The sequence below is a fragment of the Mesocricetus auratus genome, unplaced genomic scaffold, assembly GCF_017639785.1.
Source record: "Mesocricetus auratus isolate SY011 unplaced genomic scaffold, BCM_Maur_2.0 Super-Scaffold_4256, whole genome shotgun sequence".
NCBI classification, from domain to species: domain Eukaryota; kingdom Metazoa; phylum Chordata; class Mammalia; order Rodentia; family Cricetidae; genus Mesocricetus; species Mesocricetus auratus.
The window spans coordinates 78,627,102-78,642,103 of NW_024429182.1; the positions used below are offsets into that span (position 1 = coordinate 78,627,102).

The window sequence follows — 15,002 nt, forward strand, 5'->3', positions numbered from 1 at the left end:
AATTGTGGGGGGCTAGCTAATTACATCTGGAAAAATTGGTAGCTCATATGATCAGTTGCAAAACCTGAGATTTATTTGAATCCTAGTGTTTGGTAACAATACTGTAGCCACTTCTAATTAGTAGGATGCATTCATGTTTATTATTATATACTTGGGAATCACCACCAGTGGAATTAACTGGGATTAAAATGTTTTAAAGAGAAGCTAAAATAAATGTCAATAAAATGGAAATTCTTTTGCAATGAATTCATACACAGAATTAAGAGTAGCTTTAAAGTTTTCAAGTTTTTTAGTGTGAAATATATTAAGCACACATAAATAGGGTATCAGAGGAGACTGTTATTACGAAGAATTTATGTTGTTTCTTTTTGGAAGCATGAACACAGGCTTTGAGAGTTCATAGCCTCACCCTCCTTCCATTTCTCCCTCCTTACTTTGTGTTTGCAGTTGATGATGTAATCTCTCAGTTTCCTGCTCTGGCTGTCTGCTGCCATGCTGTCCCATTCATTATGGATTTTAACTCTCTGAATCACAAGCCAAAATAAACTTTCTCCTAGAAGTTGTCTTAGTTCTAGTATTTTATCATGGCTAAAAGTAACTAACATATATAGTTTAGTGACTTACAATAAAGTTAAATGTAATCAACATTCAACACTCTAGATATTATCTGCATTGTGATCAGACTCATTTTCTCTTCCTTAAAGGCAACCACTTTCCCTGGTTTCTATAGTCAAGCATTTCTTAGCTGTTCTTTATTGTATTATTGCATAAGAGTGGCCTACTAAATATAATTGCTTTGTTTTGAATTCTCTGTGCTTTACATGATGGGACATACATACAACATACTCTTTTTATCTGTATCTTTTCACTTGAATACATTGTCCTCTGTAGCCATATATTATTAATTTTCATTGCTCCAAATACCTAATATATAGGTATTTCTCCTATTGTGGGCATCTAGAAGGGTATCTAGACTTGCAGACTGCTCCCACCACACAATAGACTTGTACCAATAGGTAACTGCAGAATAACAGAATATGATTGTTAGCAGTTCATAAAAGACAATGTATTCTTCATCTCAGTGTTTTCAGTGTCATTTTGTGAGGGAAGCTAGCTATCACCTTGTGATGACAAGATTTCCATGTAGCAGGAAACTATCAATAGTTATGTGGATGAGTCTCTTTCTTAGCAGGTCTGCCAGGCCCAACGAGACATCAAATGATTCAACACCATGAGAGACCCTGGACAAGAAACACTCAGCAAAGCCATGGAAATGATGAGATAATAGGTGGTCACTACCATTTTATACTATTAATTTTTTGGTAATTTGTTATATATATCAATGAATATATATTTCAGTTTGGAACAATTACATATAATTTTGATTTGAACATTTTCTACATTCTGGTATTTGTGTGAAATTAGTTTCTAAGAGTGTATTGCTGAGGCAGAAGTTTAGTACCTTCCACAATGCTAGATACTACAAAAATTTCAAGTATGTTCCATACTGTCAGCTATAGATATGTGTGCCCCATTTATTTATTCTGTGCTAATTCTTGTGGTGGTCAGTCATCCACATGTTAACTGTCTTGATGATGTCTATTTGCATGTCATTGCAAGTTTTAGCTTGTTTTTCCTAAATGACAATTGCTTATTACTTCATAAGTGTACTGACTGCTTTGGTTATTTCTTACAGTATAAACATCACACCCTCCAAACTCTTCAATTTCTAGACTGCTGACAATATCAAAATGACTATTGGCTATGTCTAGTCTGGCTATGGAGAGTGCCCAGTCTTGTTGCTGGCAGTGGTTTCAGTCTACTTGCTTATATTTTGAGCTTCTTGGAAGACACTGTCACTTAATTTTTGTTATAACATTGTCTGTGCGCTTTCAGTCTTTCTATTTATGTATTCTATTTTGTGTGTGCATGGGAAATCTAGAGATTCAATATTAAGCTACCATAAACAATTGCTATACTATAGTCATTTGTTTTTATTTTCAGTGAGCATAATTTTCACTTGTGAAGTTTTTACTTTCTGTTTTATAAACTGTATTTGTTCCTTTTTAATAAAAACTCTTTACCAAAGATCACATACACAATTTTTTTGGAGACAGCATCTCTCTCTATAAGCCTGAAACTCTCTATGCACACCAGGCTGGGATCACACCCACAGAAATCCACCAGCTTCTACATCCTGACTTCTGGGATTAAGGATGTGGGCTACTACACTCAGGCCACAAATAATATTTTTAAAGTCTTGTACATAATTTTAGTGAACCTAGGTAGACATTTCTACTCGATATTTTAGGAGTAAAAGATGGGATAATATTTTACAATTCATTTTATGAGAGGAGATGACCTCTATCCCCAAATTAAGAAAAACTAATAACACAAAAGTAAAATTAGACCAATACACTTCTGAGTACAGATGCACACACACTAATCAAATACTAGCAACTTGAGTCTATAAATGTTTAAAAGTAGGATACATTACATGTAAGTGAGATAAAAATCAGTCAATATAACTGTCCATAATAAGATGAGAAAATTTGTAATTATTTTGATATATGTAAGAAATAACCATAAATTTCAATGATTACAAATAATTAAGATTCCCCATGCACATGGGTGTCGGTGAGGAGGCCTCAGTAATCTATGGGGCCTCAGGTAGTAGATCAGTATTTATCCCTGGCATACGAATGGACTTGGGGAGCCTATTCCACACATGGGGGAGGGCCTAGACTCTGCCCTGGATGATATGACAGACTTTAGAGATCGCCCATGATGGCCTTACCCTCCCTGGGGAGTAAAGGAGGAATTTTTCTTCATATATTTAAATGTTCCATTGCCCATACTTTGATCCTTTTACCACAATGATGACAGTGACTACTCAAGTTGGGGACCTTTTGCTATAGTTTGAATGTTTGTCCCCTGAAACTCATGCTGAAGTTTAGTTGCCATTTTAATGGTATTAAGATGTGGGGCCTTTGGGAGGTCATTAGATGAGCTCATGAGGATGTGTCCCCTAGGATGACATCAGTGGCTTTATGAGAAGAAGGAAATAGATGAGAGTTATCAGTCAGATTTGGTCTGTCTCCCCATGTGACTACTTATGCCATGTTATGTCAGAGGAGGAAAGGCCAGAGTGGATGTAGGATCTTTAACTTTCCAGCATACAGAACTGTGAACAAAGCAAATTTCATTCCCTTATAAATTATTCAATGTCGGGTATCTATTTACAGCAATATAAAATGACTAAGATATTAATCATGCCAGAAGTATTAAAAGGCATGTCACATCTCTGTTTAGTCATCAGAATACAGTAGTGGAACCAGAAGAAACAGAATCCTGTGATAAATGACAGTGTTAGTGTGCCATGTGTACGGAGATGTACTAACTGAAGTTAGCATGTAAAACTGAGTACATCCACAACACAACTCCTGCTCTGAAGGCTCAAAGAACATTAAGGAAGAGAGAGAGGAAAAGACTATAAGAGTCAGAGGACCAGGACATCTGCTGTGACATTGTGTATGGCTGAATAATGACAATATGAGTAGAGATGCTAATGTAGAAGGGAGGAGTCTCAAGAGGTCTCACCTGTAGAAAAGAACTACAGGCAACTGATGATGGCTGAGAGAAGGAGGATTAGTCTTTCCCAGGGATGAGTCCCTGAATCGGTTATCCAATACGAAGTGGTCAGCCCTCAGTTCATATACACACAAGCCACAACAACAGACTAAGTAGACTGCATTTATATGTTTTCGTGTTTATACAGTAGCAACAATAGTAATAATACTAATAAAGGCCATCAATTAGAGAGGAAGTGAGGGGGCATGGGAGGGGTTGGAGGGATGAAAGGGAAGGGGGAAGTGAAAGTGGTAATTACATTTTAACTAAAAATATTAAAACCTCAAAAAAAATGAAGGATTCCCCTCTGATCCCCATTCCCAATGGATCAGGAGGCTCTTCTCCTTCAACCTTTCTCTTCTCAACACACCCTTTTTCCCAGCCTCCAGCACCAGCAGGCATTCCTTGGGAACATACCAGCTGAGCAGGCCAGGGAAATAGGTAATCTGACTGAGGACCTTTACCACTCCCTCTCTCCTCCAAATTCCCACTCCCCAAGTCTCATCCACAGCTGTGCAACAGAACATCTGCTGCAGCTTCCTCATCACCCTGACCACATCTTCAATGGATTTCACAGACCTTTCCCTCCTCACCTCCCTCTCCCCCTTGTTGTTTTATTCTAGCCCCTAATTCCGCCAGGCACTCTCTACTAACCCACAGGCCACTCCTGCCAGGAAGCAGGTGGGCTGACTACAGATCTTTCCTCCTTCTGTTCCTTCATATCTAATTCCCCAGTCTCAGCCCGAACTCTATAGTAAATCTTTTGGGGTGACCTCACTTCACTCTTTCCCAAGGAGACTACATAAGCAGATCTTGGTGGAACACTCGTCTTCCTCCTGTGAACCCTGTCAGACCACTAGCCTATCCCTAAGTGTCAGCTCCCAATACCTAGGAAAACTTTTTACTTGGAATCCCCAGTGGCCATACCTATCTGGTCTACAGAAAATTTCCTACCAGATAACACACAGCTACCACATTGTCCAAAAATTCAATGAGGAAATAGAAATCAAGGAACAAAACACCCACTCAACAAAGACAAAACCAGACAGATATCAGCACCCAGAATTATAATCTTCTCAATTACAGATGCCTAGTTGCCAGTGTAAAAACACAGAAAGTAACAGCCTGGATATTCCAATATAGCTGAAGTATAAGAAAAACACCTTAAAGAAGCCTGAATGAAGATGATAGAGATCCATAAAGAGGAAATTAATAACTTCCTTAAAGAAATTCAAGAAAACACAAACAGTAGAAGCAAATGAATAAAACTGCTCAAGATGTGAAAATACAAACAAAATCAATAAAGAAAAAACAAACAGGGAATTCTGGAAAAGAAATATTTAGGAATTTGAATAGGAACTATAGAGGCAATCTTCAACAGAATGCAAGAGAATCTCAGGCATTGAGGACATGATGGATAGATTTGTCAAGGAAAATGTTAAATTAAAATAATATTTCTGACACAAAAAATCCAGGAAATCTAAGACACTATGAAAAGACCTAATCTATGATTAATAGGACTAGAAGGAGGAATAAATCCAGATCAAAGGCACCAAAAATACTTTCAACAAAATCTAGAAGAAAATTGTCCTAACCCCAAAACAGACATGCCTATAAAGGTACAAGAAGCTTACAGAGCACAAAATTGATTGAACCAGAAAACAAAGTCCCCTCAGCACAAATAATCAAAACACTAAACATACAGAGCAAAGAAAGAATATTAAAAGCTGCAAGGGAAAAAAGAGCAAGTAACATATAAAGGCAGACTTTTAGAATTACATCAGACTTCTCAATGGAGATTCTAAAAGTCAGAAGTGCCTAGACTGATGTCCTGTAGATTTAAGAGACCACAGACGCCAGACCAGGCTATTATAATCAGCAAAACTTTCCATCATCATAGATGGAGAAAAATAAGACATTCTATGACAAAGCCAAATTTAAGCAATATATAATCTACAAATCTAGCCCTATAGAAGGTTCTAGAAGAAAAACTCCAACCTAAGGAGGTTAATTACAACCATAAAAATACAGGGAATAAATAATCTCAGACCAGCAAAATCAACAGAATGGAAACTTTCTTTTTTACCATCACCACCACCACCAAAATAATAGGAATAAGCAAACATTGGTCACTAATATCTCTGAATATCAATGGTCTCAATTTGCAAATAAAAAGACACAAAATAAACTTCAAACTAAAACTAATCACATGAGACAAGGAGGACACTACATACTCATCAAAAGAAAAATCCAATAGGATGACATTTCAATTTTTAACATCTATGCCTCAAATACAAGGGCATACATTGCTGATAGCCTTTATCATTTATTACAGGATATAACAATTGATATTCAAGTTGTCAACCCACAAGAATTAACTTCTGATAGAGAGAAATTCATTTTGCAAAGTTTACAAGATATATAGATTCCAGAATATCTGTTGCTTCTGCCTGTAATTTTACAAGTGTGTTAACTGCATTCTTCACAGCCTGTATATAATGTGTGTATGTATCTCATGAATAGTTTCCCAATCTACTGGGCATTTTTATCTGTGGATTGTCAAGAAAATGGCTCTTCCTTAGCTGTATTGTTTAACATTAATATTGTTGACCTATATAGAGTTTTGATGAATAAAATAAATACAAAGAGATGCTGTCCAAGTCAGGAGTTACAAGTTTTCATTAAGAGTTGTCTTAGAGCACAGCTTAAGAAAACAGCTGTAATTCCCCAGATGCCAAGATTACCACCTTACACTATCCAGTGATACAGAACTTTAAAGTAGCTTTTAGATCAGACCAGCTGCTTTACTAATTGGGCTTTAAGATAAACTATTCACAGAAAAACAAAATCTTATTTACAAGGACATGTAGCCAGCTATGTGATTTGTTGAGACAAGGTAAATAGTAACCTAATTGCAGTGCAAAGGACAGTAATTAACTCTGCACAGATTCGTAACCCCAGTTTTATGGCCTTGTTCAGACATCACAGGAAGATTCCAGACTGGCCAGGGCTAGTTAAACATATAAACTAACTTCACAGTACTGAGCAAAAGCTACAAACTTCCCTTTTTATGGTCAAGCGTAGTATGCAGGACAGAAAAATATACCTTAAGTTTTAAAATGCCTTTAATGTCACTGTGCCTGGGAGAGTGCTGAGTGGGCCCCTCTGTCATGACCCCTGCTCCTGCCCCTGCAGCTAGGACTGCTACATTCTCTAACAACACATTTGTAAACAGTCTCCAGTCCAAGAAAGCCTGATCTTTAAGACCACTAACCATAAAATGTTTAAGATGTTTTATACTCTCAAAAGTATAGAATACAACACACAATTTCCTTATTTCTCTTATTAGTTTAGTTTTAAAAGGCTATCTCTATAGATAATATAAGCAAAAAAGACTTCTTTTACAGATGTGGTTTGCAGCCTACTATTAGGGAGTTAACTGAAAGTGCTCTTTTCTTACTATCTTGATTTATTGAACTGTGAGTTGTTGGAATGACTCTGTTTCTATCATTTACTTAAGAAATGACATATAACTTTCAGATGAATGCCTGCAAGATTTTGTGGGTCTTTATAAGCTGTGTAGAACAAAGAAGCTGGCAGAAATTAAAAGAAATTAGCAGAATGGCAGAATAAGAGAAATTGGTAGAATTCAACATGACAGGTTTCATCAAGAGAGAATAAAGATTGCTACCATCAACAAAAAGCATATGCTTGACCCATTCATTCTTTCCTCTGAAATCCTTCAGGTAAAAAAGTCCTAAATTTGCTACTCTGTGGAGTTTTTTCACTGAGCCCTTCAAGTAGCCCAGAATCTGGCTCTTTTGGGCTACTGTAATCCATGTTTGTAAAAGAAACACTGCTACAGTGTTAATCACTTCAATCCCTCATTCTCACCAATAGACAGATCATCCAGAAAAAAAAATTAAAAAGAGAAATTTGGAAGCTAGAAGACTAACTGGACCTAACAGATGTTTAAAGAATATTTCACCCAAACATAAATGGATATACTTTCTCCTCTGCATCTCATGGAACTTTCTCCCAAACACAGAAAGCAAATTATAATAGATACAAGAAAACTGCAATAACTTCCTTCATCCTATCAGACCACCAAGGATTAAAGCTGGATATCAACAACAGCAGAAACAACAGGAAGCTTACAGACTCATGGAAACTGAACAACTCTTTACTGAATGAAACATGGAAATTAGTGAGATCTCATAGGAGCAACTTAGAAGCTCTAGAACATTAAGAAGAAATCACACCCCAAAGGAGTAGACGGTAAGAAACAATCAAACTCGGGGCTGAATTCAATAAAATAGAAATGAGAACAATACAAAGAATCAGTGAAACAAAGAGTTGGTTTTTTTGAGAAAATCAACAAGATAGATCCTTATTTAAACCACCTAAGAGATACAGAGAGAATACCCAAATTAAAAAAAAAATCGGAAATGAAAAGGGGGACATAACAACAGACACCAAGGAAATTCAAAGAATCTTATGGCTATACTTTAAAAACCTGTACTCCGAGATCCAGGTAAAGAAGGCCCCGCATCCCGGCATGCCTTCCAGTGACTGGGGACGGCCACAGAGCTTCCCATTCTGGCAGGAGCCAAGCACACCAGATCCCAGGTCTTCTCTTCCACCAACCAGACCAGGGGACCAGCAGGTCCAGTGGGACCAGGTAAAACAGGCCCTGCATCCGGGCCTGCATTCCAGTGCCTGAGGATTGCCTGGGAACTGCATAGAGCTTCTCACCCCAGCAGGAGCCAAGCACCCCAGATTCCAGGTCTTCTCTTCCAACAACGAGACCAGGAAACCAGCAGATCCAGGTAAAGAAGGCCCCACATCCCGGAATGCCTTCCAGTGACTGGGGATGGCCACAGAGCTTCCCATCCTGGTGGGAGCCAAACACGCCAGATCCCAAGTCTTCTCTTGCACCAAGGGGACCAGGTGGGAGGCTAAGCACCCCAGATTCCTGGTCTTCTTCTCCACCCACAGGACCAGAACTAGGACAAGGAATAGAAGAACTACCAGAGTATTGGACTTGTTAGCACCTACCGAAAGGGAACTCTGGTCCCCTAACCACCAGACCAGTAAGGGGCTCTTTCTGCACCCACTAAAAGAAGAGATGGGAAAGAGACAATACAAAAACACACTCAGCAACAGAAAAACAAATATGACACTGCCAGATTCTAGAGACTCCACACCAATAAGACTCCAACATTCCAATGCAAATGAAGCAGAAGAGAATGACCTTAAAAACAACTTCATGAAAATGATAGAGGCCCTAAAAGAGGGTATAGGAAAATCCCTCAAAGAAATGGACGAAAAAACAAACCAAAAAATGCAAGAAATGGAAGAAAAAGCAAACCAAAAATTTCATAAAATGCAACAAATGGACGAAAAGATAAACCAAAAATTGCAAGAAAGAATTCAAACAGTGCAAGGGTTGAAAACTGAAATAGAGACAATAAAAAACCCCACAATCTGAAGAAAGGCTGGAAATGGAAAAGCTGGGCAAACGGTCAGGTGCTACTGATACAAGCATTACCAACAGAATACAAGAGATGGAAGAGAGAATCTCAGATGTTGAAGATACACTAGAAGAAATGGATTCATCAACCAAAGAAAATCTTAAGTCCAACAGATCCCTAACACAAAACATCCAGGAAATATGGGACACTATGAAAAGACCAAATCTAAGAATAATAGGTATAGAAGAAGGTGAAGAAAACCACCTCAAAGGGGCAGAAAACATATTCAACAAAATCATAGAAGAAAACTTTCCTAACCTGAAGAAGGACATGCCTATGAAACTACAAGAAGCTTACCGAACACCAAATAGAGTGGACAAAAAAAAAAGTTCCCTCGCCACATAATAATCAAAACACCAAACGTACAGAATAAAGAACGAACATTAAAAGCAGCAAAGGAAAAAGGCCAAGTAACATATAAAGGCAAACCTATCAGAATTACACCCAACTTCTCCATGGAAACTCTGAAAGTCAGAAGGTCCTGGATAGATGTTCTACAAACACTAAGAGACCTAAGAGACCACAGATTCCAGCTCAGACTAATATTCCCCACAAAACTCTCAATCACTATAGATGGAGAACACAAGATATTCTATGACAAAACCAGATTTATGCAATATGTATCCACAAATCCAGCCCTATAGAAAGTTCTGGAAGGAAAACTCCGACCCAAGGAAGTTAACTACACTCAAAATAACATGGGTAATAGATAATCTAACTTAACCAGAAATTAGAAATAGAAATAGAAAAACTCACACACAAAATCACCACCATAGACAGATCCAAAGCAAACAAGAATCAACGATCAATGGTCGTTAATATCCCTGAATATCTATGGCCTTAACTCACCTGTAAAAAGACACAGGCTAACAGAATGGATACGAAGACAGAATCCATCCTTCTGCTGCATACAAGAAACACACCTCAATTTCAAAGACAGATGCTACCCCAAGATTAGGGGTTGGGAAAAGACTTTTCAATCAAATGGACATAAGAAGCAAGCGGCTGTAGCTATCCTAATATCTAACAAAATAGACTTCAAACTAAAATTAATCAAAACAGATGAAGAAGGTCATTTCATATTCATCATAGGAAAAGTTCATCAGGAAAAACTCTCAATTCTGAACATATATGCCCCAAATATAAAGGCACCCATGTTCATAAAAGAAACATTACTACAATTAAACCCCACATACTTATAGTGGGAGACTTCAACACCTCACTCTCACCACTAGATAGGTCCACCAGACAGAAACTTAACAAAGAAACAATGGAACTAACAGAAGTTATCACCCAATTGGGTTTAACAAACATCTATAGAACATTCCACCCAAACAAAAAAGAATATGCCTTCTTCTCAGCACCACATGGAACCTTCTCTAAAATTGACCACATACTTGGTAGTAAAGCAAGCCTCAACAGATACAAAAAATTGGAATAACCCCCTGTATCCTTTTGGACCACCATGGCTTAAAATTAGAATTCAATGTCAACACAAATTGCAGAAACCCCACAAACTCATGGATTGTAAGAGCCAGAGGGGAGTGAGGACATCAGGAGAAGGCCCTCTGAATCAACTGAGCAAGACTCATATGAACTCACAGAGACTAAGGTAGTATGTACTGGGCTGCATATATGTTATGGTTTCCAATTCAGTATTTTTATGGTGTTCTTGAGTGTGTTAAAGAGTGGTCTCTGATTCTTCTGCCTTCTCTTGGGATTCTTTTTCCTCTGTTGGTTTGCCTTGTCCAACTTGATGTGATGGTTTTTGTTTATTTGTATTTTCTTATGATTGTTATCTTTTAGAGGCCTGTTATTTTCTAATGAAAGATAGAAAGAGAGTGGATCCAGGTGGGAGGGAAGGTGGAGAAGAACTTGGAAGAATAGAGGGAGGGGAGACTGTAATCAGGATATATTGTATGAGAAAATAATCTATTTTCTATAAAAATGAAAAAGAAAAAAGAAAAAAATTAATTCTACATGTTAGTTCATTGATTCTTTTCAAGGAACTAGTGTAAACCTCTGCTAGTCAGAGAACACCTCTTAGCAAATATCAGGAATAAATTCATAGAAATCATTAAAATGAGCTTAGTATAAGGGTTCAATAAATATGAATATTTCAGTGGAAACTGTAATTGTAGCAGAACAGTGAACATGACTTAATATAGTAGTCATGAATACATCATACCTATGTTACCTGGGAAAGTTGTTTTAATAAATTGGTTGAACTCTGCAACTTTATCTCTGTCCTTAGCAATATTGATCTTCACTGTTAGAGTGTATACATGACCAAACCTCTTTCTGACATGCTGGGGGCTGCCTAGGCATGTAAAACTCCCTTTCACCATGATGGCCAGCCTAGTACACAGTGTCTCACATTCTTCCATTCTAGGAGGAGAAAGAAAATATGTCTGAGGAGACTCTTCCAGACAATAAATTCAAATAGCTAGGGTTGGAAGACTTAGAACTGGAAGCCTTGGCATTACAGATGGTCACCACTAAGATCATATTTGGGAAGAGGACATTTGGAAATTTAAAGCAGAACATACCTAAATCCTCATTAAATTACCCAATTCATGTTTTCTCTCAGTTCTTGATTCCATCAGTCAACTGAGCTCTCATTTAGCAAGTTCACATACAGTTGCTTCTCTGTAGCTCCTACCTATGCTTAGGTAAGTTTACTGATGCATAGTCCTGGCTGCAATTAATTCCATCCTACACACTGCAGCTCCTTCTAGTTTCTAACCAAACCTCCAATGACTCTTACCTGTGAGAAGTTATGATGACAGCTTTACCAGTCTTACAGACCCATGAAACTGTGTCCCACAGCAGATGCTGAGCTACTGGGTCCATGCCAGCAGATGGTTCATCCAGGAGGACAACTGAAGACTTTCCCATTAAGGCAATAGCAGTACTTAGCCTACGTTTGTTTCCGCCACTTCATAATGTGAAGAATAAAGAGTAATATATGTCATTAAGTCATAGGATTGTTTGTACATTCAGAATTCTGTACTATGACTCAAAAGTGATGATTCAAGTTTGTGTGTGTGTGTGTGTGTGTGTGTGTGTGTGTGTATCTCCACAGAGATATAGGGACTTTTTTTTAGTGCAAAGATTGTTTAAACATGCAAAAGGCTAACACCATCCAAGTGGGATATATTGTTTTCCTGATGTCTGAGCTTTGGCAGAGTGCTAGGTTATTTCACAGTCACTGCCTTCGTGTGCCAGAGAGGTAGAAATGGGCTTTGTAGACATTGATTCTAAACATCAGAAGCACAGGATATGTCACTTAATAGCAATGACACAGTGTCTCACCTGTATGTGTGGATGAGCTGGTCAGCAATGGGTTCCAGTTGCACTGAATATAGAAAGGCTTCCACATACTCGTTAATGTTTTGTTCTGGGACCCCCCACAGCCTAGAGTACATGCTCAGTAGTTCCCGACCTGTCATGTGGTTCAGCACAGATTCAGACTGAGGACAGTAACCAATTCTTGACCTAATCTGAATCAAAGACAGTAATAATGAGCGGCAGATACATGACAGCTATCCTCATCTCATAGGGATGAGGTACAAGATGTGAAGCTGTTTAACTCACACTACTAAGAAATCTGATACCTCAACAACGCCTAGTAAGAATGGTTTGTCCTGTTGCCTCCAGCATCTTTACGGATGGAATTCAATGAAGTAAAATAAGGCATTAATATTACTAGCTGGAAATTCTCTCTCTATATATATATATTACGCATATACACATATGCATATTACCACCATGTGCCTCAAAAAGGCCTTTGCTTGAGTGCTTAAGGGAGAGGGAGTGTTGTTAATATCCTAATTAAAGTATTCTGTTTACAGCAATGGTCAGGTAACTTTTGTCAGATCAGTTCTCTCTCAGACAGGAATTATAAGCTGCCTATCAATATATACACACAAAGTATAAAGGAGTATATATTTTATGTATTTAGCCAAGTTAATGCTAAAAGAATTAAGGCAACATATCACTTCATGACTAATGTAGAGTAAATTTTATACTGCAAATTTAGCCATTTCAAATGTCTGGTAAAATACTTAAAATTATTTGAAGGAAAATAACAGGATTAAAACTCTCCCAATGCATTATTAATAATATCCAGGATATAATCTAAAATTAATTGGCAAAAGATGTATGCAAAGTATGAATTGGCACTCAAATAACTGCAATACTGTAATAATCAATAAAATATGAAAGAAACTCTTACAACTATGATTAAATAAGGATAATGAAAATGTTTATAATTTAAATAAGAAGAAAATCATAGAAAACAAAACCACAATAAAGAAACAAATGGAAATTCCTGGGCTAAAACTTATGTTTGAGGTTTGGGGAGGTGGCATAGTTGTTAACATGATTTCCATTTGAACCTCAGGACTGAAGTTCAGATCCTTAGCCCTCACTTAAAACCTGGGCATGGCAGTAGGAGGCTCGGGTAGATAGATCTTGAAGGCTTGCTGGCAGGAAACTCAGCCAACTGGTGAGCCCCAGCTTCAGTGAGATACTCTGTCTCAACAATTAAGGTGGAGAAATGACTGAGGAAGATACCTGACCTTGACCTCTGGCCTTTACAAACACAAACATGTGCATGTATACACCCACACATGTGTATATTCTTATGAATATGTATACACAAGTAAAATAATTATGTCAGGAATAAAAACTGTATCAAGTAGCATTAACATGAGGTTGGATGTAATTTGAAGGCAAAACAATATAAACTAACCAGCATGTGTAATTGTACACACATTCAAATAGAAAATATGTAGGAAAATGAAGAGAGGCACAGCACCTCTGGGGTGCCAGATCAAAGGGATGACTATTTGTGAAAACAGAACCAGGAAGTGACCAGAAACAACAGGCAAATATGTTCTTTTTTTGTGTCTCTGAACTGAAGAACTGTAAGAGAAATAAGTAAGAAAAATGTTGACAGTTAAGAAATGTATAAAAGATACAAGTAGACTATATAGGAAAGGAAACTGGTATCTTTTAAATATTTCCTAAAGTTATAAAATTTCACTCATAAGAAGGGAAAAAAAGAACTGCTCAAATAGCATTTGAAAAAAATGGACCACACTAAAAAAATGGCAAAGACTAGTCAAAGAGTCTGCTGTGGAAAGTGCAAGGGGACAGTCACACATTGCCAGTGCGCATATTCATATTCAGAGAAAGCAGTTTGGTGAGGTGGAGAAGATGGTGTATGACACAGAACTATTTCTCCAGTAAAACGAAAACAGACCTTTGTAGTTGACTGTATATAAAGGATGTTTGTAGAATGGTAAAGGGATTACTCCTTTTGGTACTCAGGAAGGAATGAAGCAAAGTTAGGGGCAAGAACTCAGATTTGCTAGCTGTAAACCACTTACATTGTTTTCACTTGTTCCTTAAGTATCATCTTTGTTCAGTTTTTGTTGCAATACATTTTAAGACTCTGTCCTGTCTTGAGGTAAGCATACTCTAGTTGCTAAGTTACAGCTCTGTCTTCATTATCAACAGACACCCCAGGTGTAACTCCTCACTTTCTCTTGGTTGCACATGCAGCTTTCTTGAAACATTTTATCTCCACAACCTGGCTTGTCTATGTACCACACCACTGTACTAGGCTTCAGAGAACACCAATGGACACTTTATGGGTTGAAAATGTTCAGGAACACCAGTCAATTTCCTTCTTGAAAGTTTATTTCTCATCTGGCTTGAGAGAGAAAATTTCATCCAAATTTTCCCTCCAACTCTCCAATTTTAATGATTTCTTCTTCAGTTCCTTTATTTTACATTTGATAATCTACCAAATTAAGTCCATATTCTTTC

The 15,002-nt window shown here is 37.6% G+C and overlaps 1 protein-coding gene across 1 annotated transcript in view; it reads right to left on the reverse strand.

Annotated features, from left to right (window-relative positions):
• The window catches only part of LOC101827880 (ATP-binding cassette sub-family A member 3-like), a 154,479-nt gene that overhangs the window by 1,719 nt on the left and 137,758 nt on the right, over positions 1–15,002 (reverse strand). Inside the window, 3 exon segments of the mRNA XM_040733185.1 lie at positions 11,362–11,552; positions 11,932–12,102; positions 12,480–12,667. Of these exon segments, the coding sequence (XP_040589119.1) occupies positions 11,362–11,552; positions 11,932–12,102; positions 12,480–12,667 (550 nt within the window).